The sequence below is a fragment of the Rattus norvegicus genome, chromosome X (genome assembly GCF_021556685.1).
Source record: "Rattus norvegicus strain SHRSP/BbbUtx chromosome X, alternate assembly SHRSP_T2T, whole genome shotgun sequence".
Taxonomy (NCBI): domain Eukaryota; kingdom Metazoa; phylum Chordata; class Mammalia; order Rodentia; family Muridae; genus Rattus; species Rattus norvegicus.
The window spans coordinates 111,062,849-111,085,660 of record NC_141554.1 but is presented as its reverse complement, the minus strand read 5'-3'; the positions used below and the strand labels follow the sequence as shown (position 1 = coordinate 111,085,660).

Sequence of the window (22,812 nt, the reverse complement as noted above, 5' to 3'; positions counted from 1 at the left end):
CATATGGCATATGTAGAGCTTGGATCTGCCACCAAGCTGGAGGATGAACAGCACTGTGGGCCACATCTTAGCAATGTCATTCCTGTTAGCAGCTAGGAAGCTTCATGCATGACATCGGGAACTCCAATCCCAATGATAAGGAAAAATGAGCTTCCTGGTTGAAGTTAATTTACTATAGATGTCTCCTGAATTAGGTATAACTATTATCTGGGCTATCTATAGCTTAGCTTTATTCTAAAAATATTTATTTTCCCATTCTTCTATTTATTTTCCCATTCTTCTGTGGATACATTGTAAGAAAATATTTAGCATGGTATCCTGAGAAACAGAAAATGCTGAAGTAGACTGGGGTTATTGATTCCAAAAACAATAAGACAGGGATGAAATATGAAGTAGATTTTCAAATTTATAATGGTTTCTGGGAATCTGGAAGACAGCAAACAAAATAACTGAAAAGCAGCTTGAATAATTTAATGGAATCAAAGAAAAATGGAGCAAAAGTAATAGTTCAAGGCAGTCTTTCAGAAAGCATTGAAGAAGAGGAAGAAATATTTCAAATATTTTTGAGGATTTTTCTTTGCTGTAAACTTTCATTATCTAGACTTTACAAAAGTTTATCTTTACATAATAACTCAGTGTTCTTACTCTAAGAGCCAAAGTTAAGAGCCAAGAAATATCTATGTAGGCCATAAACTGGTGTATCCCATACATACAGGGAAAGGAAATGGGTAAAATCTAGAAGATGTAATGGCAAATCCAGGTTTTTAAAAGGTAAAGAAATTATGATAAGATGAAGAGTTTAAAACACAACAATAAAGCCAGGTGAGGTGGTGCACACCTTTAATCCCAGCACTAGGGAGACAGAGGAAGGCAGATCTTTTGAGTTGGAGGCCAGCCTGGACAACAGAACTAGTTTTAGAATAGCAGGAGCTACACAGACTTTGTTTCAAAAACAGCAACAGCAGCAGCAGCAGCAACCACCACCACCACCACCACCACCACCACAACAACAACAACAGCAACAACAAACTCAGTAGTAGAGTAATGTGACCTTTCTTTAATTACTCAAAGAAGAGATTATGTAAATTATTATTATTTTACAATGTCTTTCCAGATGTCACTTTTTTGGCTTATCATTATGTTTGCCTTCTGAAATATTGTGTTCATGTAGATTGTTTAAATCATGCTAGCTGATAAATCTAAATTAAACTGTATAAGGCTTATGTGTCAAACAAGCCTGATTCAATTCTAAGCTAACATTACAATATTAACATTAAGTGAATGGACTTTGAAACAGATATTTCAGTTACTCCGTACTTGTAATTTTGTTTCATGTTACATATATTTGGGGTTACCAGCAACGTGACTAAAGCTTATGAATATAGGATGCATCTAGCTTGGGCATGAAATATCACTGTTTTGTATTTGAGTATAACATCTATATACATTTTATGTATTTCCATATAACTTCTTAAAATTGTATTGCTAGTTTTGTAGCTTATGCATTCAAAACATGATACATTTTCTCAAAACTACTGTTATTTCATAACACACAATTACTGCCTCATTTGTTCCACAAGTATTCAATAAAAATATTTGTAATTAATGACAAAATTCTCTATTTTGGTTCTGCTTATTTAGCAAAAAATGAGAAATTCAGAATTTGGTTTGTATATTACTGAAGCATCACTTCTGATCAATAAAATTTCGAGGAATAAATGCAAAGAAGCCAATTACGTTTCAGTAACTGAAAGCTACTTCATAGTCTTTAAAGTATGACTTCAAAAAAATGGGCAATCTTTTAAAAATGATTAATGCCTACCATGATTCAATCACTGAAATATATTTGACGGCTATCTCTAACGTAGTATAAAGCAGTAAGTGACCAAAAAGCAAAACTTCCTTCATAATTAAAGTTGTTTATCTGTAGTTTCAAAGGAATAATTAGTCATTTTTTTTTTTACTTTCAAGCCATCTCCCTGCCAAACAAAGTTTCTAGAAGACCCAAAGAACTCTGTTGGCACTGATATGTTCCAGGGCAGTCTTAGCGCCCTGCCACACCTAACCGACTGCAAGAAGGAACTTACCTATCTTGACTTCAGCATCCTGGGTCAGTAGCACATTCTGACCTTTGATGTCCCGGTGGATTACTTGGTGCGCATGAAGGTGAGCTAAGCCCTGTGCATATACACACATATTTTAAAGTCAGAGAAGTCTCTAATACAGTTGTTCTTATTCAGACTTTTTGGTAGTGCTTTAAAGTGCTTTGAGGAAAAACCCTTTTGTTAAGAAAAATGGTCCACATTTGGTTTTTTAAACAAAATTCTTTAGGCTGGAATGACTACAACCAGTTCCCAGAAATACTGCTTTTTGGCTATAAGGAAAGGAAAATATATCAGCATACTCATGAAAGGAAAAGAACACCGAAAAGTAATATTTATATAGATTGCAAAACTTTCTCCTCCTTTATAGCCTCTATATTTCTGAGTAGGCATGACAGTAAAGACCTGGACATCTCAACTATTAACTATTTTGTTCTGTTCCTTATCCAAACATTTGTTTAGTCCAAAACATTTTCTTGTGAGGCCTGCAGGCCTAGAATCTGAGGAAATATGGAAATTCATTTTAAAGTGTGTACAATTTGTGTTGGCTTACCATGTTGGCTCCAGCCCATTCACTACTGAGAACCCCATGACCTGGCTAAACCATGACATGGTATGCAGTATTATGCTTCCATGAGATCATGCCAGAAACTAGTTGGGCGTTAATAATATATTTATTGAGCTTTTATTCTGTGCCAGACATTGTGCTAAATATTTACTAAGTTGTCACAGAATCCCGTTGGGGAATATGCTATCCTCCCATATTATGGATAAGGAAATTGAGAGCCGGAGGAAGCAAGAAATTGATTAAAGGTCACAGAAATTATACATGATGAATTAAAATCCAAATTTGGTGTATGATTTGTACTCTTAAAACAGTTCCACTGCTATTAGAAATATATCCAAACAAAATGAAAAGATTGGCATTCCAATGGTGTTGGGGGTTCTCCAGTTTATAAATATTCTTTTTTTGGGGGGTGACCCTAATGACTTATCTATTGAACACCAATGGAATTTGGCTGACCAAGAAGCTCATTGCTTTCAACTAACTAGATGTTAGACGTTACAGAAAAGTTTGAGCCTATATATATATATCTTTTAAAAGGATGCAAATAGTTTGGGGCCACACTGTAGGACACTGACATTTACTGACTAGTCCTCATCTTAATCTATGATGATACTTCAACACTTAAAAATATAATTCAATATTAAAATAAAATAATCATTATTAATGAAACTATATAAGAAATTAATAAACTTTTATTAAAACAAAATATTAAACTTTTAATATTATAAATATTAAAAATTAGCTTTCTTGATCAATATACTATCTAGGGAGCTTTCCACTTTTCATGCTCACATAAATCTTGCCCCATTATATATTATAAATGCTAGTCTACACAGGTTTTGCTGCAGTCCAGGAAGTAAGAAGATATATCACATGTGTGTTTTACATCAGATGATACAGGGTGTACTGACTGGTTTTGTGCATCAAATGAGACAAGCTGGAGTCATCAGAGATAAGGGAGCCTCAGTTGAGAAATTGTCTCCATTCGATCCAGCTATAAGTTTTTTTTCTCAATTAGTAATCAATGGGGAGGACACCCATTGAGGGTGACGCCATCCTTGGGCTGATGGTTCTGGATTCTATAATAAAGTAGGCTGAGCAAGCCATGTGAAGCAAGCCTAGGAGCATTAGCTCCTGCCTCCAGGATCTAGCCCTGCATCAGTTCCTGTCCTGACTTCCTCCAATGATGTACTATGATCTGGAAGTGGAAATTAAATAAATCCTTTCCTCCCCAACTAATATATATATATATATATATATATATATATATATATATATATATATATATATATATACATATATATGTCAAGCCATGACATTCAAGGTGTTGATCTCAGTATTTTGGTCCTTTAGGTTTCCTTATCCATGGGTTATGTCTAGAATTCTTAGCTATGCAGTATTTTAGAGTTATATAGTTATATATTTAGAGTTAGGTTCTTTTAAGAAGAGGGACAAAGATGATTTGACCACTAACCTGAAGGATTTCTCGACAGATGTAAGCGATCCAGTCTTCTTTTAAACTCTGATTTCTTGTCATCCTCACTACATCAGTGACAGAGCCTGCTGCACAGAGCTCCATTACCATCTGCAATGGAGCCAGAAAAGCATCAACTATTTTAGAAAGTACAGTAGTGGAATGAGAATTTGTGCAAGAAGGTAAACCAGGAAAGACACTGGAAGGTTTCACCAGCAGGTGGGATTTCAACTAAGACGTCAATCACAGTGTTCTTAGGTTGTAGTTTGACATATTTAGAAGAAAGGTCATTCAAGTTTATGTTAAATAAAATAAGAACAAATATCCTTGGAAAAAGTTTGGGAGGAGGAGAAGCCTGAATGGTGATGGGAGTGGAAAAGAAAGAAACAGATGTTTGAGAGACCAGTTTGCCTGGATATGGAAAGAATTTATAGCTTACTGAGATTTGTTTTCATTTTTTAGTGGGCCAGAACGACTGAATGAACAGAGGACTAATATATTTGATAATTGAACTCAATATTTCCAATAACTTTTCATATTGCGTGAAAGGTGTATTTTGTAATATTTATGAAAATATAGTATACACCTAAATATTGAGTAAGTAAATATTAGAGCTGTGGAACAATATTCAATAAAATCACACCTATTATTTTCAGAAAATAGAGAATTCTAGTGACCTGAACATTTGAGAAAAACAGGGTTGATTTGAAAATTTCTCAATTTAGCGATCCTAAGAATATCATTAAACTAGCAGCATCAGTATCATTTATGGACTTACTACAGGGAACACATTTCACACACATTCTTGACCTGTATGATAGAAATACCAGCAAAAGAGGGCCAGTACTGTGTTATAGAATGTTCTCTAGAAGATTCTGAATCATGCTAAAATGGGAATTTCAATGTAATGTGTTGTAAGCATTTCTATAGTATCAATGGCCCCATTCCCTAAATCCATTGTGTACAATGTAAAAGAACTTTTAACGGACACCAGAAGACCCCCCAAAAATCCATTATTCCAGTTTATGTCCCAAATACTTTGTTTCTCAAGGTATCGTTAACTGAAATACATTATCTAAGATAGTGGAGCATGGGAAAAATTCAAGTGACTATGGCGTAGTTTTACTAGACTCCATTTAGTTACTGAAATTTATGTCTTATTGATCTGACATTTATAATAGTCCAGGCACAATGTCAAATCAGTGAACCATTTAGCTGTACTTATGCACAAGTGCCCATACATCAGAACAACTAAAACTCGGTATGTCCCTGTCAACTGCTAATTCAAGTTTATATTCATCCATTTCTTATTTTGTAGCCCATCAAGCCACCTGGATACCAGCAAAAAGTACAACAGCAAAGCCATCATTTAAAATTTGAATATTCAATTAACAGTGTTCCTTTGTGTCTGTTTACTTCCCACCTTGTTTGATAATTAAGTTTATTCTTTCCATTTCTTATATCACGCTGTCTCAAAGAGTCAGAAAACATTTTGCCATACTATCTTGAACAGTTGAGGACTTAAGTTTTCTAGTAGGAAAGCAAATATCACACCTTAGCTCGTTCACTGTGTTTGATTTTCCTTATGAAATAAGACCAGGGGCGAAAATATAACATACCCAAAGTTGGTGCTGATGGCCAGGAGGATTCAGCTTGAAGAACGCACCATAGAAGGTCACAATGTTTTTGTGGAAAGAGTACTTCCTCAGCAGGTTGAGTTCAGTCCGAAGATCCTCTTCTTCATCCTAAAGAATGAAAGCAGAGCTTTAAGCTATGCAAATCAGTGGCGATTAGTCTCTAAAGTAGAATGTATTTACAAAGGAAAATACTATAGAATTAACAGTTAACGGAAATCTTTTTATAAAATTACAAATTAAGAGCAAAAGGAAAGAGTAAACTAAAGATCTCATAATTCAGAAGTTCTTAAAAATCTGACTCAAGGACAGCAGCACTGGACGTTAAGAAAGTATTCAATAAATGGTGTAATATATTTTTCTAATTTCACTGAGATGCAATTCATATACCGTATACTTAAGTCACTTAAAATATAACACCCTGCTGTTTAAGTAACATAGCTATATATTAATAACATCACAGTCAACCACAGAACATATTTCCTCTGAAATGAAACCATAGCCTACCAATTCTACCACACTCATCTTAGGTCTGAGAAACTACTAATTTGTATTCTATCTAAAGTATACAAATGATATTTTATAATATGTATTCTTTTCAGACTAGTTAATTTGACGCTTATGCATGAAATAGCCATTCATAAAATATTAGTAATTCATTAATTTAGGTTTACAATCAAATGATGGGCACTAAATGTTTTGGTAGGCATTCATGCCAACTTTCTTAATGTACATGTTTGCAGTTCATTCTGATGAATCTGGGATGTTGAATATTGTAATGAAAAGCCAAACTCATTTTCAACAGCAGTTGCATTTTTCCTTAGAAAATACATATATAGGAAGTTCTGACTGCTCCAAATTCACCAGTAGTCATTATATCTGTTCTTTGAGAGTGGAGTGACAATATCATGTGGTTTTGACTTATAAACTCCTGGGAAGACAGAGTTTCAGATTATTTTATCAATTTCTTATTGGCTGGTGTGTTTGTGTTTATTGAATAATTTTTTCATGCTCTAATGTTTCATGTGTTCTCTAGGGCACACATATGTTTTAATTTTGATAGAGTCCAACTTATTACCGTTCTATTGTTAGTGACTTTTGTTTCCTATCTATTCATCAGCAAATCAAAATCACAAACATTTAGCTTTATGCTATTTTCTAAGCATTTTATAGTTTTAGCTCTTACGTTTAGGTATTTGATCCATTTTCAGTCCTTTTTCTGTTGTACATTTATAGAGCTTAGGGCGGAATGTTGTGATTAGCCTTTAATACATTTTAAAAGTATGAGCTCATCTGATGCTAATATTTTAAAATAAGTTTATAACAAAACTTTGCCTAATCTTATCAGCTGTACATCATGCCTATGTAGCAAAACAAGTAATGATTTAGTCTCTTTCAACATTTAACATGTTATTGTTAAAAGGTTGCAGTACATGTTCTCTCCGAGTTGTGTATACTAAAAAGGTAGCTAGAGACTGAAGTGATAAATGCATAATACACATATATGTAACATACGATATTACAATACCTACAGATAGGCAAATGTAGCATTTATTTTACTCTAAACAATTACGTATTTTTCTTTCAAATTTTATACTAATACATAGAACACATCTAACTAGGGAAGTGAATACTTTTATATCATTTGGCAGCAGTGTAAAATTATAAAGAATAGATATATGGATCTCATGCTTACAGGGTGGAGTCAGATGTTTAAGTATTCTTTTTTAATGAATTATCAATTTATTGAACATTGAATCCACCTGATTAGATGAGATCAGTAAGGTGAAAGGCAGTTTAAAGGGACAACTCTATCAAAGAGAATTTGACCATAGCCAGAAAAGAACATCAACTCTGAGTGTTGGCACACTTCTCTTTTTAACCATTGACTCCCCACAGTAAGAAACCCATTTCTCACACTGACTTTAAAGATACAGTAGAAGATAGGAACCCTGTCCTATCTTCACAGAAGATCTATGAATGTGCCACTAACACACTGTTTAGCCAAAATAGTCAAGCTGATTTAGAGATAACTGATTAGCTAGCAATGATGTTCCTTTACCAAAACATAATCGTAGAATTCAAAAGACAGAACTTAAAAAAAATAAAACTTTCAAGAGTGGGTTTCCCACATGAATGTAAACTCTCCCAAAGCAAATAAATGAAGATCAGATATGTTTGGAAAGCATTAGTGTGTTTGCCACTCTCAATTAAAGGGAAGTTGAGCTTGTAAGAAACACACAAGTACATAATATCCATCAGGCCAAGTGGGTAATTTAAAACTCTCACACATCTCCCAGTAATATGATGCTGCAGTGTTTCCTGGCTCTGAGCCAGTTGATCCCAGACTGGCCTGAATATCCTGCTTTTTGTCAAGAGGCAGCTCAAGGATGCCAGAATTCCCTTTGTAAATTCACCACTGCTACAACCACTACCACCACCCCCTTAATATGGAAAGAATACCAGAAAAGTTTTGGACACATTAATTTTTTATTAATATAAACTTTTGAGAAAAGTTGAATCAACCTAACAAGTCTATTTTACATTTTTTCTTGTTTTTTGGTGGATTTTTGATCTATGAAAGCTGCTTCCTCTGAATAGGTTTCTACCATTATGATACATTATAAACTAAAAGAAGCCTGTTGTGTAACAGATAAATCATGAAGGTATTTGGTAGTGAGTTTTTTCATATACCTAGAAAGATTCTAAATATGTTTGTGTTGATAGAAAGGGTTATTCTTAATGTACTTGTCACTATATTTATGAAGGCATGAAGGCTGAAAATAACTGAACCTCATTTATTTGACTCCAGGAGAGAAAGCTAGAAAAATTGTATCAATGAAATATATTGATATGAACAATCATTTTTGTTTTAGGCTTATATAACATTTTGATAGAAAACTAAGGTGTTAGAAGAAATACAGTTCCGTATGCCTGAAATTATTCTGAAATCAGTGATTATTTAGACAAGGTATGGACAAATATGTGAAGAGTGTTAGGACGGCTTTTGCAATATAAAAAGCAGTCATTCATTTGGCTAAAATACAATGATGTTTATGATCATCAGAACTGGGCAATGGAGACTTGTTCTAAAGAAGATGTGCACCATATAAAAAAGTACTTTGTGAAGGTCAATTTTAGGAAAAAAAAATTCTTGGTCTAGTCAGTTCTTCCTTTATTGCCAGCCAATATGAAGGCTCTATGAACTATAGACATACTCATTTTCCCCTGCAGTCAATAATTGCCGTGCAAAGGCTCTCTTCTTTGACAGATGTCAGTGTTCAACTCTGATGAGTAAATCTATGCAAATAGTAGTAAGAGATACATGTTATCATTTCCACCACGAGCGGTTTAGAGGGAGCCCATGTAGAGATAACGCAATGGATGAACTGAAAACTAAAATCAAGGGCAAGACTACAGAGGTGCCGAGGAAGACTATACTCACGCTGTATCTCCATCCGACAGACTTTCGGTATTTGTTCACTCTCACCCGCTTTCCTATTTCAGGCAAAGGAGTCTGAAAAAAAAAAAAAACAAGAAAAATATTATTAGTTCTACTAGTACACTCTTACAATAACTTATGCTGAAGTACTTTGTGCTATTTTAGCACTGAATTATAGATGAATAAAACATCATTCCTTTCTTGCTTTGCGCTAATAGTATTAATCTAAAATTTCCACTTCTTACAGCATGTGTAAACTGGTAACAAATTTATGTTAATGGATGTAACTGACACATTAATGGGAGAATTTGCAATAGTGAAGTGTTATTTTCCTTTTACAAATGCAGATAGTAAATATTAAACCTCTATTGCCCTACCATGACTTTTAAATATTCAAGGATATAAAATATGGTTCTAGAGCTCCTAAGTTAAAATGAGGAAATAAATATTTTATATAATCTTCCTTTAAGAAGCAGTGAATTATTTGGGTGCTATGTTTTTATAAATCCACAAAACTCCCAAATCTTCTGAATCACACATTGATTTGCAACATATAAATAAGGGTGAAGCAAAAGTACCCTTCAGTTTCTTCACTAATTGCAAGGTAACTTCATTGTACGGTACAGTAGTTCCATAAAGCTACATAGTCTTTCGAGTATTTTTCCTTTGGGATAAAATGAAATAAAATTTTCTTAACTTCTGTTATATTTGTGTTAATATTATCTTGAGAAAGTGAAGTACTAAAAAAAAAAGAGAGCAGAATTCAGTCTGTCACAAATTCTTTGACAACAGATTATGAACTGTGACACACTTTTATAAATGTTAGCAGGAACAGTGCCAATTAAATTCTCCCTCTTGCTTAGCTGTCAGAAAACATATGAAAAATGTGCTTCTCTGACAACTTCTTTCCTTCTACCTATCATTGGGAATCTAATGGCCTCAATTCGCAGAAGAAATTATTTGAGAAAAAGTATGACAGAGCAGAGCAGTATTAACACAATATTAAAGGACATATCTCCTTTGCTATCCCCGCCTATAGATAATCAACTGGAAATAGAGGAAGATATTTTCCCAATAGGTTTATAATATCAAATATTTATAATTTATGGTACGCGTGAAGTATTTTTAATGTGGAAATATAACAAACCAGTAATTGTAATACATTAATAACTGTGATTACAAACCTATAATTATTCTGGATTAACTCACTAATAAATGAAATCATGATTTCAAACTAATGGTTTTGGTGTTGTTTATGCCCTGGACAGTGTATTAAGGGAGCAGAATACAGAGAGAATACAGTATTGATTACCTTCCGGGCATTCATTACTTTAATAGCCACGAAAGAACCCGTCTTTTCATGGAGTCCCTGAAAGAAAGGAAATTGATGTGTCAACTGTTTGCTATTTACTCAGTTACTGAGAAACTAAAAAAGTAAAATATAATTAAATAAAAGCAAGGACATAGCATTATAAAGGACATTATAAAATGTTATCAACATTTAAATAAATCTAAAGCACTTCACTGAAAATGAAGCAAGTTTATTAAGTAGATTATATCTTTATGCTTATATTAAGCCACAGACATAATGTATCATCTAAACATACTGTTTATTCAATATAATTCATCGTCTCAATTTGTGTTTCGCTTAAGAATTCAGATGAACGGTGCAAATTTTCAATTTAAAGTAACATAAATAGAAGATATTTTACTGTACACTTTTTGACCTGCATGCATATAGTACTGCGCAAAGATATCTTCCTACTGAATATTTCTTCTACAATGATCACTGATAAGAGTGATGTATACTTAATTCAACAGACATGTTTTAATATGTCTTGAATCACAAGAACCACAAATCTTATGAAATAGTTCTGGAATATTTTTTCTTACTAGAATCATAATTGTTTCTAATAAATGTAGTCTTAGCCTAAATGCATATCATAAATTTTTAATATAGTAAAATGAATATACAGTTTTTAACTTAGATATTATTTTGTGGCTGTTAATTTTCAAAAATATTTCATGTTGTGGTAACAAAAAATTCTTCCCAAGTGTTATTATGTGTAAGTTGAGTAGAATACAGTATATGATAGCAGAAAATTATTCGTGGACAGTAGTCTCCCAAATTTGAATTTCACCTTGTACTCCAGATTGTGACCTTATTTGGTCTTCCCCGAATTTCTCCATAGGCACAGCGAATTACAACTTTCCTTTCTTTGATTCTAAGAGGTTATTCATGGGTCAAACTGGTATTCTGTTTGTGCTACTATTCTGTGCAACACAAAGCATTCGGCATACTAGAAAAGATATTTATCATACATAATCTGTAAAATTTTAACTATATCACTTTCATACTTGTGAATATACATTAGTGAAGTCACTGAATGTCTTTAAGTGCTGGTATTCATTTTGTAAAGACTTTTTAAAACATATTCTCTCAATCAGTGATCAGGGAATGACTCTCATTTCAAAATTGCACAGCTTTTTGTCAGCCAATTACATACTAACATGGTGTTTCAAGAAGTTATTCACTATCCCTGAAGGAAAAATAGACCTTAGGTCTCAGAATCACATAGTAGGTTAAGAACCAACAACTGCGTCTAATGCATACAAAAATACATAATTAAATTGCTGCTATTAAATAACATTTTAGAGTTCTCCCTTGTACTCTATTTTTAAAGTAACAAAAATAAAAGATATTTTACTGGACACTTTTTGACCTACATGCATGTAGTACTGCGCAAAGGTATCTTCCTACTGAATATTTCTTCTACAATGATCACTGATAAGAGTGATGTATACTTAATGCCTTATTATGAAGTCATTTTAAATTCAGATAATAGTTTCAAAAATAGCATGTATTACATGATCACAGTATAAAAATTAATACTGGCATGATACTCCTTTAAATTGTATTACAGTTTATTTATGATTTTTATTGTCAACAATTTTGTATAATGTACCTCAGCTTGTATTTATCTCATGCTTTTTTTGTAATTATTTTGAGATTACACATTTGCAGGAGAAGAACAAATAAATGGAAGGTTCTCTCACCCCATATACAGCATCACATATTTTACAACTTAACAATTATGAGGTAGTGACCTTGATCACTTAATGTAAGACTCCTGAAGTTTCTCCACTACCCATTCCTTGTCATACTATAAGTCACTGGAAGTTACTGACACCAACTTTGAAGGAGAATAATCTTATTTTTGACTAGCTAGTTAGAGAATCTGGAAGGCACCTTTTGGAAATAAACTAATTGTTCAGTAGTGCCATCTTGTGGCTTGCCGGTTATGTGGAAGCTGCTTTCTGCCGAGAGCTGAAGGCAATTCTATAGTGAGAGGAGGGCAGTATTTGTAATGTGGGTTAGGTATGGCCTTTTCTCATAATTTGTGCTTTATAAAAAATTAAATACGTGTAAACATTGCTAAGAAAGCTGATAGGTTTTGTACTCTAATGTAATCAGAACTGTCATCGATGTACTAAGTATTGAACAGCCCCAAATTATAAAGTAGATTTTGTTGCTGTTCACTTTTCCTATAGAAATATCAACAATATACAGGGACCCACTGGTTGCACTGGAATAATAATATTTCTTAAAATATAAAATAATCAAAACGTACTTGGCAGATAAACTGTCTGGAGTCATAAGTTTTAAGATGTGTATACTTATAACAGGGAAAAGAAAATTCAAGGATTCATTACTCATAGTTTTGAATTTCTAGTAGAATTGGTTAATGGGTTGGTTCAGAACGATGAAAATAGGCTACCACAAAAAAGACGTTAATAATATCCTAAATAACTATCCTAGCAACATATAATGCTTTCACAACTAAACCTGTATTATTTGCACAGAACTATTTGAAGTAACTCAAGAGAAAAAAATAAATCCCCCAATGTGTTAATTTCAACTTGGCAAAGATTTGTGTTCTTAATTAATTTGGGTAATCAAATAAACAGCATTATTTAGTTTGCTTCCTCCAGGATAAGCAGAGTTCATTACTGTGCTGTTAGTCTTCATGAGCTTGAAAATGAGTACCAGCAATTTGAATGTATCTTATTAACTGAAAATACTACATGCTCCTAAATTTAAGGCTGATCTCACACCAAGACATGCATATATAGTGTTCTTATATACATGTATATTTCTTTAATTGAAGACTAAATCTTGATATACATAAAACATGTATATAATTGTGAGAGTTACAAGAAAATGTGTATTCCTTCTTAATGTCCAGACTCCTTCGATTACTTTGGGAAGTCAAATTACTATGCTCAAGACTAATTACACTTTGGGGAAGTATCTTGAAAATAATAAAGTAAGGCTAATTTAAACGCTAAAGTTCCAGAAGTAAATATAAGTGAACTGATAACTACAGAAGAAATTCGTGCGTCAGCAGAGTCTAGCTCCTAACTGCCCAATAAGTCAACCATCTTCCCAAGCTTTTTTTATTTTTCCATTCTATTAGCAAGCATTTCTTCAGTGTTATTTTATAACACTCCCCTACATGTTTGGGGATGTTCAAGTGAAGGTGAAGACCTCTCCTAGTTATTCACTGATTTCTATTAGAGCAGTTGGGAAAGTTTCTTGGAAGAGACAGTACAGATGCCAATTGGAACATGAATCCGGCACAGTATTTAAGAAGACTGGGGGTTAAATGGTGGTCTCAGGTGCATAGAACTTCATAAGCACGTGTTATCAGGCAATGCAGAGAAGGAACACTCAACCATTAAATGGGAAAACGTTAGGGATTGGGGGGAGTGGCCATACAGCAGAAAACTGAACATGGAATAACAGGGTGCACCTGCTTTACTCACAAGCAAAAATGTCAGTGGAAAAAATAATAAAATCATGCTGAAAAGGAGAGAGAGGTCATCACTGAGAGACAACCCATTAGTTGTGTACTTCGACTGCTTTTTGTGAGCTAATAGGCTGATGCAAACCTCAAAATTGGTAAGGCACTGAAAAATCAGCATTGAATTGCAGTAATGATCAATTTCTTGGGGATTATACATTTTAAACCATAACAAATGATTTAAAATAGCAGTTGTGACAGCTGTGTTTGTAAAATCCATCATTCTGCAACAGTTAATTACTATGTTTTCCCCTAGAAAGAATATAGGATAGTTCTTGATGGCCTTGTAATTTTCATTAGACAATTTTTATATCATGTAGTTAAAGAAATTGTTGTGGAAAAACTGCCTCCTCTTCAGTCATTCATTCAGAGCCCCTCCAGTCATTTATTTTGCTTTTAGTTGGTAAACTGAAACCACATAATCTCCATGGCATTCTTTTTTAGTTGGATTTGTGGTGGAGAAAGACCACTGAGCTACTCATGATAGTTGAGTCCATTCTATAACTGTGTGGCTTCCTTTGACTCACATAGTTTTGTCCTTTGTCATCTATTTTGGTCCCTAGCAAGAGATCGAACTGATCCTTGAGGGCCACCACAAGGCCAGCCATAAGCACTGTCTAGGAGTACTTGTTGAGACACCATGGCCAATAGAATAGCTTCTACCAATAGGTCTGTCCAGAAACAAAAAAGCAAGTGGCTGGTTGAAGACTTTCCTTTTAATCATGTCCTCTCTTTAACTATCCTTTCAGACTGGTAACAAGGCTGCTGTTTCTTACATGGATAGCTTCTATTGTTTGCTTCTTATCCTTCCATCATCACAAAACAGCTGAGGAAGCCCAAAGTGATAGATACATTCAGAGTAATCAGTGGAGGTGTGATTAAAACCAGCAACGATATGGCAGAGATAGAGGGCGAGAACTGAGGACTTATATGAAATGCCAATCACTCTTCAAGAAGGAGTTGTACATAGGACATTTGGAAAGAAACAGGAATTTATGAGCTTTGATTTTTTTAAATAAATTTTAAGAAACTCAGCTATGTGATATGCAGATATTGGATAGGTGATAATTAACACATGACCAAATTATCAAGACACACCACACACCCATTTTCATTCTTACAGAGCTTAGTGTCCTGCATGAAGACACACCGTGATCATGACACTAAACTGAAGGTGGCCAAAGAGTATTATGCAGGATCTATTATCCAACATTTGCATGAACATCTCATTGCTACAGTTTTGTAGAGTCATGTGTATCAAAATTGAAAATGTCTTATAGGTGTGATCCCTCCCCTCCATCCTTCCCTATCCAACCCTGTTAAAGAAAACTCAGAATAGACAGATGCAAATAATTGTGGCTAGAAGCCAGTTAGTGTTTGAAACTAAATAAATAGTATTTTAAATTTAAGGCCTTAGGATTTAAGACTTCTACAATCAAATTACAATTGCAAGTTAAAGGTGAAGATAAAAAGGAGTCATGCTTCTGTTAAAAATTCTAACAGATTTTTTTTTTCGGAGCTGGGGACCGAACCCAGGGCCTTCTGCTTGCTAGGCAAGCGCTCTACCACTGAGCTAAATCCCCAACCCCTCTAAACAGATTTTTTAAAAGACATTACAAATATTATCTATAAAACAGTTGTTACTTACATTCCACTATGAAGCTATGTCATATCTTTGTGTAAAATGAGGGTAGATTTACACTCCAGTTAATTAACATAAATTTAAATTATATAATCACTTGATACTCTGTGTCTGAGATCTCATACATTCCTTTCATCAAATGAATTATTTACCTAGATGACAGATTTTTAAAGGAAATTTTTTATTTTTATTCAGTTTCGGGGTTACAGACATTCAGCAAAGGTGTATTGGGCTAAATCGACTCAATTTCTGACTGACTCTAACAGAAGGGGATGGGCCGAGTGGGGAGTGACGGTGGGACACAAGATAATTTTTATGCCATACAAATTAGTAGAAAATTTAGAGAGATCATAACACCTAATAAGCACTATAATACACTGAGATTTTAGACAAAGCCTGTTAAATGCAGCCGTGTTGCTCGGTGCTCCAGGAATCCAAAGAGCATTAATTATCAGTAGGTGAATTTCCCTTCTTCAACCCTGTAATCATCTCTGTGGTTACACTGTGAGGCCACTCAAAGTTCCATGCAATTCTCTTCAGTTAGAAAGCCTCAAGGCTTGGAAAGATATGTGCTCGTCCATGTCAGAGGGCAGGGGCCTATTAAAAGGAAGCGGTGCCAAGGCTCTTGCCAAACTGACACAAGGGATACAAGGTTAGTCTGTCAGGGAATATTGCCTACTCCTCAGTGGTGCTACTACACTGAAACCTTCGCTAAATATGCGATACATACCCCTTGTGGTTCTATTGAGTTCAGAGGTGCGAAGTGTTGAGAACACCAAGTGTTTCATCTTTCTTTGGTAGCAAACCATCCAATTACAAGAACCTTGGCTGGCTTAGCAAATGGATTCAGAGTGAGCGAGATTTTGCAAGTAAAAAGCTACAGAAGCATCAGAATAACCAGACAGACTAATGTTTTTCCTCTTCCAAAAATCTGGGACAGTCATGGTCATGCTTTAGTACAACTGTGAAATAGTCGGAAGAGGGCCTTGGCGGTTTCAGTGGCTTTGTAGCTTAGGATCTGCCCTGTAATTTGAGGCAGTTATGTGTGCTTATACAGCAGCTTCAGCTGACTTTTATTACCCTTGTTATTACTCCTGCAGGGAAAAATAGGTCAAAATATGAAGTAGCATCATTTGCAAATGGAGCTGCTCTCTCTGACACTGCACCGCTCAAACAGCAAATTGTATAAAATGGACAATAAAGTTCAAAATCTGTGGCTAGAAATATATGGATAGTGGCTACTAGGTAACTAAGACATGTCTTCAATAGACCGTTATGCGATAAGCCAGGTCTAGAGGTGACAAAAATACAAAACCATTGTAGTTCATTCTTACAAGTAGGTGGCATCATAAAACTTTCAATGTTGGCCATTAATACAAATGGAAACTCATAGCCTGCAGGCATGAAAAGTTGGCTGAGAGGCTAAGAACCTTGGCTGCTCTTTCAGAGGACCTGGCCTTGGTGTCTCATGCCCATATCAGGTGGCTGACAGTTACCTGTAACTCATAGCTCTAGGGATCAAACACCATCTTTTGTTCTAGGTTAATATCTGTATATTCACACACACCACAAGCAAAGAGAGACACGCAAGTCTTTAAAAAATACTCACAGTCCATAAAGTAGAACTTCATATGTTGAGGAAACTATCATATATTGGACTAGGTCCTACAAATTCTCAAAACCACTGCTCATATTCCCAAATATCACTATTCATTAAAGTACAGTGAGAACATGCTAAAAGAAATGATACCTATAACTCTGTGTGAGTGTGCTTTTAAGCCTATGACTTTTTCCTCTTGGAAGTTCTATACATTATAAATACAAGAGGAAATTCAGGTCCCAGAAGCTACTTTCCTTTTCACAGTCTTTTCCTCCCCTCCCTTCTCTGTCACTATTAAGCTACTTTTTCTCATTCCAAGATCACAGAATTGTTACTTTTTCTTTTCTTTTTTTTTAAAGGTAAGATATCTTTGGACTTAACCATGGAACAGTGTATCAAGGCATGGCCAAAGAAACACATCTTTTCTAAGCAAACAGGTTCTAGCCAGAATGGATAATGCTTCACCACAATGTCACAATGTTTCAACATAAACTGCTTTGTTTCTGCAATGCATGAATCAGTTAACACTCACACAGAATGTATTCCATCTGTTCTGACAGATGTGAGGGGCAGCGTCTCCCATTCTATCAAGCAGCACAACCAGTGTAAGGAAAGCACTGAAACAGCTGGCTGATGGGGGAGGGGAGGGGCACATCAGCCCAAAGCACCAGCTTTGCCTCTACAATCTACCCACTGCAAAGGAAATCCTGAACTCTCCTAGCTCTCCCAATAGAGGTTTAAACACAAAAGACATGCGTATGACTCTATCGTCAACAGGGCGTTTATGACTTCAAGAAAAGTTTTTATGCGCCCTGTGCAAGATATTTTACTTAAGAGTACCCCAAACAAGAAGATAACTCAGGACAATTAGTTAAATTTAGTAAGGCAATCTGAAAAAGGAAGGTAATCTGAGACACTGGGATAGTCATCTAAAGGAGAAACATACTGATGTGAAAATATTCTCAGGTTGACAATGAAGGACCAATATATATATATATATATATCTTTTGGAGCGCAGAGAGGACAACTTGGCCTTGGTGAAATTTTTGACATTTTTTCTTTTCTCCTTCAAATTGTTTCATATTTTTCTATTATATTTTCCACTACTAATCCCTAAATTTGTTAATCCATATAGCCAGTGACAGAAATAACAACAGATCAAAAGCCCAGTCCTAGAATCACTTCCTATTCTGGTGTTGGCCTTTAGTCTTTTAAATTGTCTCTGTGGATTCTTTCTTTTCTATTTTTTTAAATTATTGCATATCACCTTTAAATTATTCATCAGGCCAGATACATGACATATAAACTACTAGTGTCAAAAACTTGAACAAAACCGCCTTTGCAAGTAGACTAAATAATGTCCCTCCAGGTAAGTTAATTAACTATTCTAATGATTCTAGCAATATTTTGTCCAGACCTTCTGCAAATATTTATGAGTTATGCTAAAAATAAATGTATTATTTGATATGCATTAAATTTCAAAAGCAAAAAGCACCACTGGATTAGATAAGGATCTCATCCAAGAGGCTCTTGAGTTTATATTTAAGTAGTCATTTGCCTACAAATTATAGACATAGGCATGTGTTCCATCTTCAAATACATCATAAACAGTTTTGGTGCATTTTGTCATTGTTTTGTAAATTTTATTGAATTTAGCCAGAATATCTTTTGTATGATATGGATCCCTAAAATACAATTTTTTTATACTTAAGCATACAATCAGGTTTTAAAAATGTCCCTCATATGCCTGACAAAAATGGTTATTCTCTACTTGTTGATAGCAGAATTCATCATAGTTCAAAGAGACCAAATGTTGTAATTGAATTCTTAGCAATTTTTCCCAACTTCATGTATATAAATTCTGAGACAAAGGTGAAAGATTTCCATTCTAACTTTGGATGTACTGCATTAACATCTCCTTGCAATTTTACTAATTTAACTTCACTTATTTTAGAACATATTTTCCATTCCTCTGAATGCAAGTTCTTATATTTTAATATTAGAACAATACTTTAAAAATGATGAATATATTAAACCTCTTATTGCTTATGGAAACCAATGTGAGCGAAGAAAGCAAGTCCATTTGAGGCTTCACAACAGAGATAAAAAAAATCATCTGATTGTTTTCTTTTACTAAAAATGCACCTGACTTTCATTGTTAGGAAGCTGTACCACATAGAATACTCACAAAGCCAAGGATTCTTTGAGCCTAATTTTTTGGGGGTAGGGATATGCCCATGAATTTTCCCAAAATGCCAGTCCTGGCAAGATATAAATAAAGGGAAGATTCTGCCATGGACTTTGTCCCAGGCATGCTAATAAGGCTACAAGACTAATTATTTTCTCCCAAAACAATTATTTTCTTTCTTTTTAGAAAGAAAGGTGGCAAAGTTAGGATGGTTTATTTTACTTTTGTGCTGCTCTGATTCTTCTTTATTCCAAATTCTTTAACTTCTGGGCCAAATTATAGCTTTTTTTATAAACTGCACTGCACAGGGCTTCGCCTCTCGTGTGGGCCTAAGCATTTGTTGCATGCCTGAAGAGCTAGTAGAACATGCTCCTGTGTTTCCACTTCCACAGACAAAAAAAAAAAAAAAAACCAAAAAACAAAAAAACAAAAAAAACAACAACCAATAAACAAAACAACAACAACAAACCTCGCTAAAACTACGTCTGGGATTTAACTCAAAATATTTTGTCTCCAAGGGTCTTTGCTGGTATTAGAGTCATGAGTCACTGTCAACACTGCAGTTTAGAGGTTGTTCTTACTGTCATGTATTGTATACCTTTATTTAATTGTGAACTATGACAAGTCCAATAATACAGCCTTCATGGGGAAATACGCAGAAGACTGAGCTCAAGGGCCTCCTTAATTGACCCTCTTTTCTCAAATAATAAATCTTCTCTCCTCAGAATGTGCTTCTCCTTCCCACTGCCTCCAAAGTCACTATTCTCATCCTACAAACACAGGTAATGAGTGAGATACAATGTTTTATTGTTACCTTGCTTTATTTGAGTTCTTGAAAAAAAATGTTTCATTGCGTAGGTGCAAAGGAGCCCAAGTTGCAGTTTCAAAGCCAGAGGTGGGAGGGGGGACGTCTCATGTGAGGAGACTGAAAATTACAGTTGTATTTGGGAGAGTAGAAGGGGATTGCTCTATGGTCTCACTGGGTAATTTAGGAGGCAGAAAGTGTCAAATATCTGTAAGCTGCCTTCCTGACACAGGAGTTAGGAGAAAGGGATGCAGAATGAAAAAGGGAAGGAAGAAGAGAGGAGAAAGAACTATAGCAACCTGATAAAGATGAGATAGGTTTATTAAAGTATGAAAGGTTTGACTAAACATTAGAAAGACAATATAGAAAATGACAATTTGGCATATATGTATATGTGTTTCCTAAGCTAACCCAGCCATCTGAAGTATGGTTAGTCTGAATAGAGGGTACAGCACCTGAAAAAATTTCCACCAATAGTATTTATTCCACAACACAGTTGCCTCCTTAACTTCTGTAACCTTAAAAAAACATCCCTGCTATCTTCCAATGATTTCTTTTCATGCTTTTTCACAAATGTAATTATCATGATGCAATGACTTGGGTTGGACTGCATAAGATTTCTCTATTCTACTATCTCACCAAGTACCTATTTTTCCTTGTCTACCATCTATACAATATTATTCTCTCCCTAGGCCTGTCCCCAACATGAATGTGCTATAAATTCTCTTGCTACATTCTATCTTTTTTTCGATGTTCTTTTTTTTTCTTTTTTTTTTTCTCTTTTTTTCGGAGCTGGGGACCGAACCTAGGGCCTTGTGCTTCTTAGGCAAGCGCTCTACCACTGAGCTAAATTCCCAACCCCACATTCTATCTTTTTAATGGTGAAAAACTTTGCTTTCAAGCCAACCACATAAGACTTCAAAACAAAGTATAAGCTTGCTGTCTATGTACTATATAGTCCCATGCTGCCAAAAATGTATTGCCTACTAGAAATAAGTTTAGAAAATTTGCTGAGAAGCATTAAAGATGCTGTAAATACAACTCTCCCTACACCAGTTCTAACATCTGCCAGTAATTGTGTTCATCATAAATGTTGACTTAGGAAAGTTAAAGCCACAAATACATCCAGTTTGGAGCCAACTTTTTCTCTACATAGTTTGTTTGTACATCAAATGATCCATATCCTGGTACCAAAATATTCTGTGACACATCTTTATCCTTTGAAACACATCTCTGGATAATCTCAGTCAAAGTAAAATCATGAGGAAGAAAGTATGTCTGAGACTTTTAAAATATTTTCTTTCTTCCTTTTAGATATGGGTGATGACTTTCCTGTAATCCTTGCTTTGTGAAATGTCTTATGATTAGGTTTAATTAGTGCAGGATAATTATCTCGTTTGCTTTTCTTTTCCTGTTTGAAAATTTCGTGGCTAATCAGTGAGAAAAACTTGGATTTTAAAGAAGGCCCTAACGATGACATTTATATATTTTTCCAAACTTGCTTCCGATTAAATTCAAATTCACAGTTAAACTGTTGTAAAGGAAAAGAATTTATTTTAACAAAGACTCAATTACATTTTCTTTCTTGTGTTTGTCTGCATTGTTTTGTTTTTGTTTCATTTCCTTTTATTTGCTTTGAGACAGAATTTCCCTATATGGCCCCAACTAACCTAGAACCAACTACATTAGCCTCCTTCTGATGGCAATATTGCACTGGCCTTAACTAGTAGTACTGCAACAGTGATTGATCATATCTCACCATATTCACAGTCAATGTTAAAGGCCTCTTGTTTATCTTGACTATAAAATTATTTCAATAATTATTTCCTAGCAAAAAAGCCCACTTTGTATGCTGCTATCTTATTTTCTATGCAAGGCTAAAGATCTAAGCCAAGTTCATAACAAGTATAATTACTAGCACTAACAATTACACAAAATAAGTTTAAAATCTTTATATTTACAGTGTGCTATTTTTTGACAAGAGCAGCATCATTAGTCAGTGGAAATGGTTGAATTAGTTTAACAAATACTGACATTTAAAAAAATTTCCACTTCTTTCCCTATACAGACAGTATCTCAAAATAAACTGTTTAAATACAAAAGGTAAAACAAAAGACACAACAGAGGAAAGCTGGTCGTTTATCTATTTCTTAGTCAGGGTTTCTATTCCTGCACAAACATCATGACCAAGACGCAAGCTGGGGAGGTAAAGGTTTACTCAGCTTACACTTCCACATTGCTGGTCATCACCAAAGGAAGTCAGGACTGGAACTCAAGCAGGACAGGAAGCAGGGGCTGATGCAGAGGCCATGGAGGGATCATACTTACTGGCTTGCTCAGCTTGCTCTCTTTCAGAACCCAAGACTGCCAGCCTAAGGGTGGTAGCACCCACAATTGGCATCACACCAATTACATTTGTGAAAAAGCATGAAAAGAAATCATTGTGAATACAGTGGGGATGTTTTTAAGGTTGCTAAAGGTACTGAAGTTAA

The 22,812-nt window shown here is 34.7% G+C and overlaps 1 protein-coding gene across 4 annotated transcripts in view; it reads right to left on the bottom strand.

The window, feature by feature from the left end:
• Nucleotides 1–22,812, bottom strand: part of Nrk (Nik related kinase) — a 97,189-nt gene that overhangs the window by 44,943 nt on the left and 29,434 nt on the right. For all 4 annotated transcript variants that reach the window (XR_015646281.1, NM_001411591.1, XM_087599836.1 and 1 more), the window contains exons 3-7: nt 10,533–10,589; nt 9,224–9,295; nt 5,764–5,889; nt 4,145–4,255; nt 2,088–2,178 (exon numbers count right to left, since the gene is read on the bottom strand). Coding sequence is in view for 3 of the 4 variants with exons in the window: in NM_001411591.1 (NP_001398520.1) it covers nt 2,088–2,178; nt 4,145–4,255; nt 5,764–5,889; nt 9,224–9,295; nt 10,533–10,589 (457 nt within the window). In the remaining variant the exon portion in view is untranslated. The remainder of the gene's footprint in view (nt 1–2,087; nt 2,179–4,144; nt 4,256–5,763; nt 5,890–9,223; nt 9,296–10,532; nt 10,590–22,812) is intronic.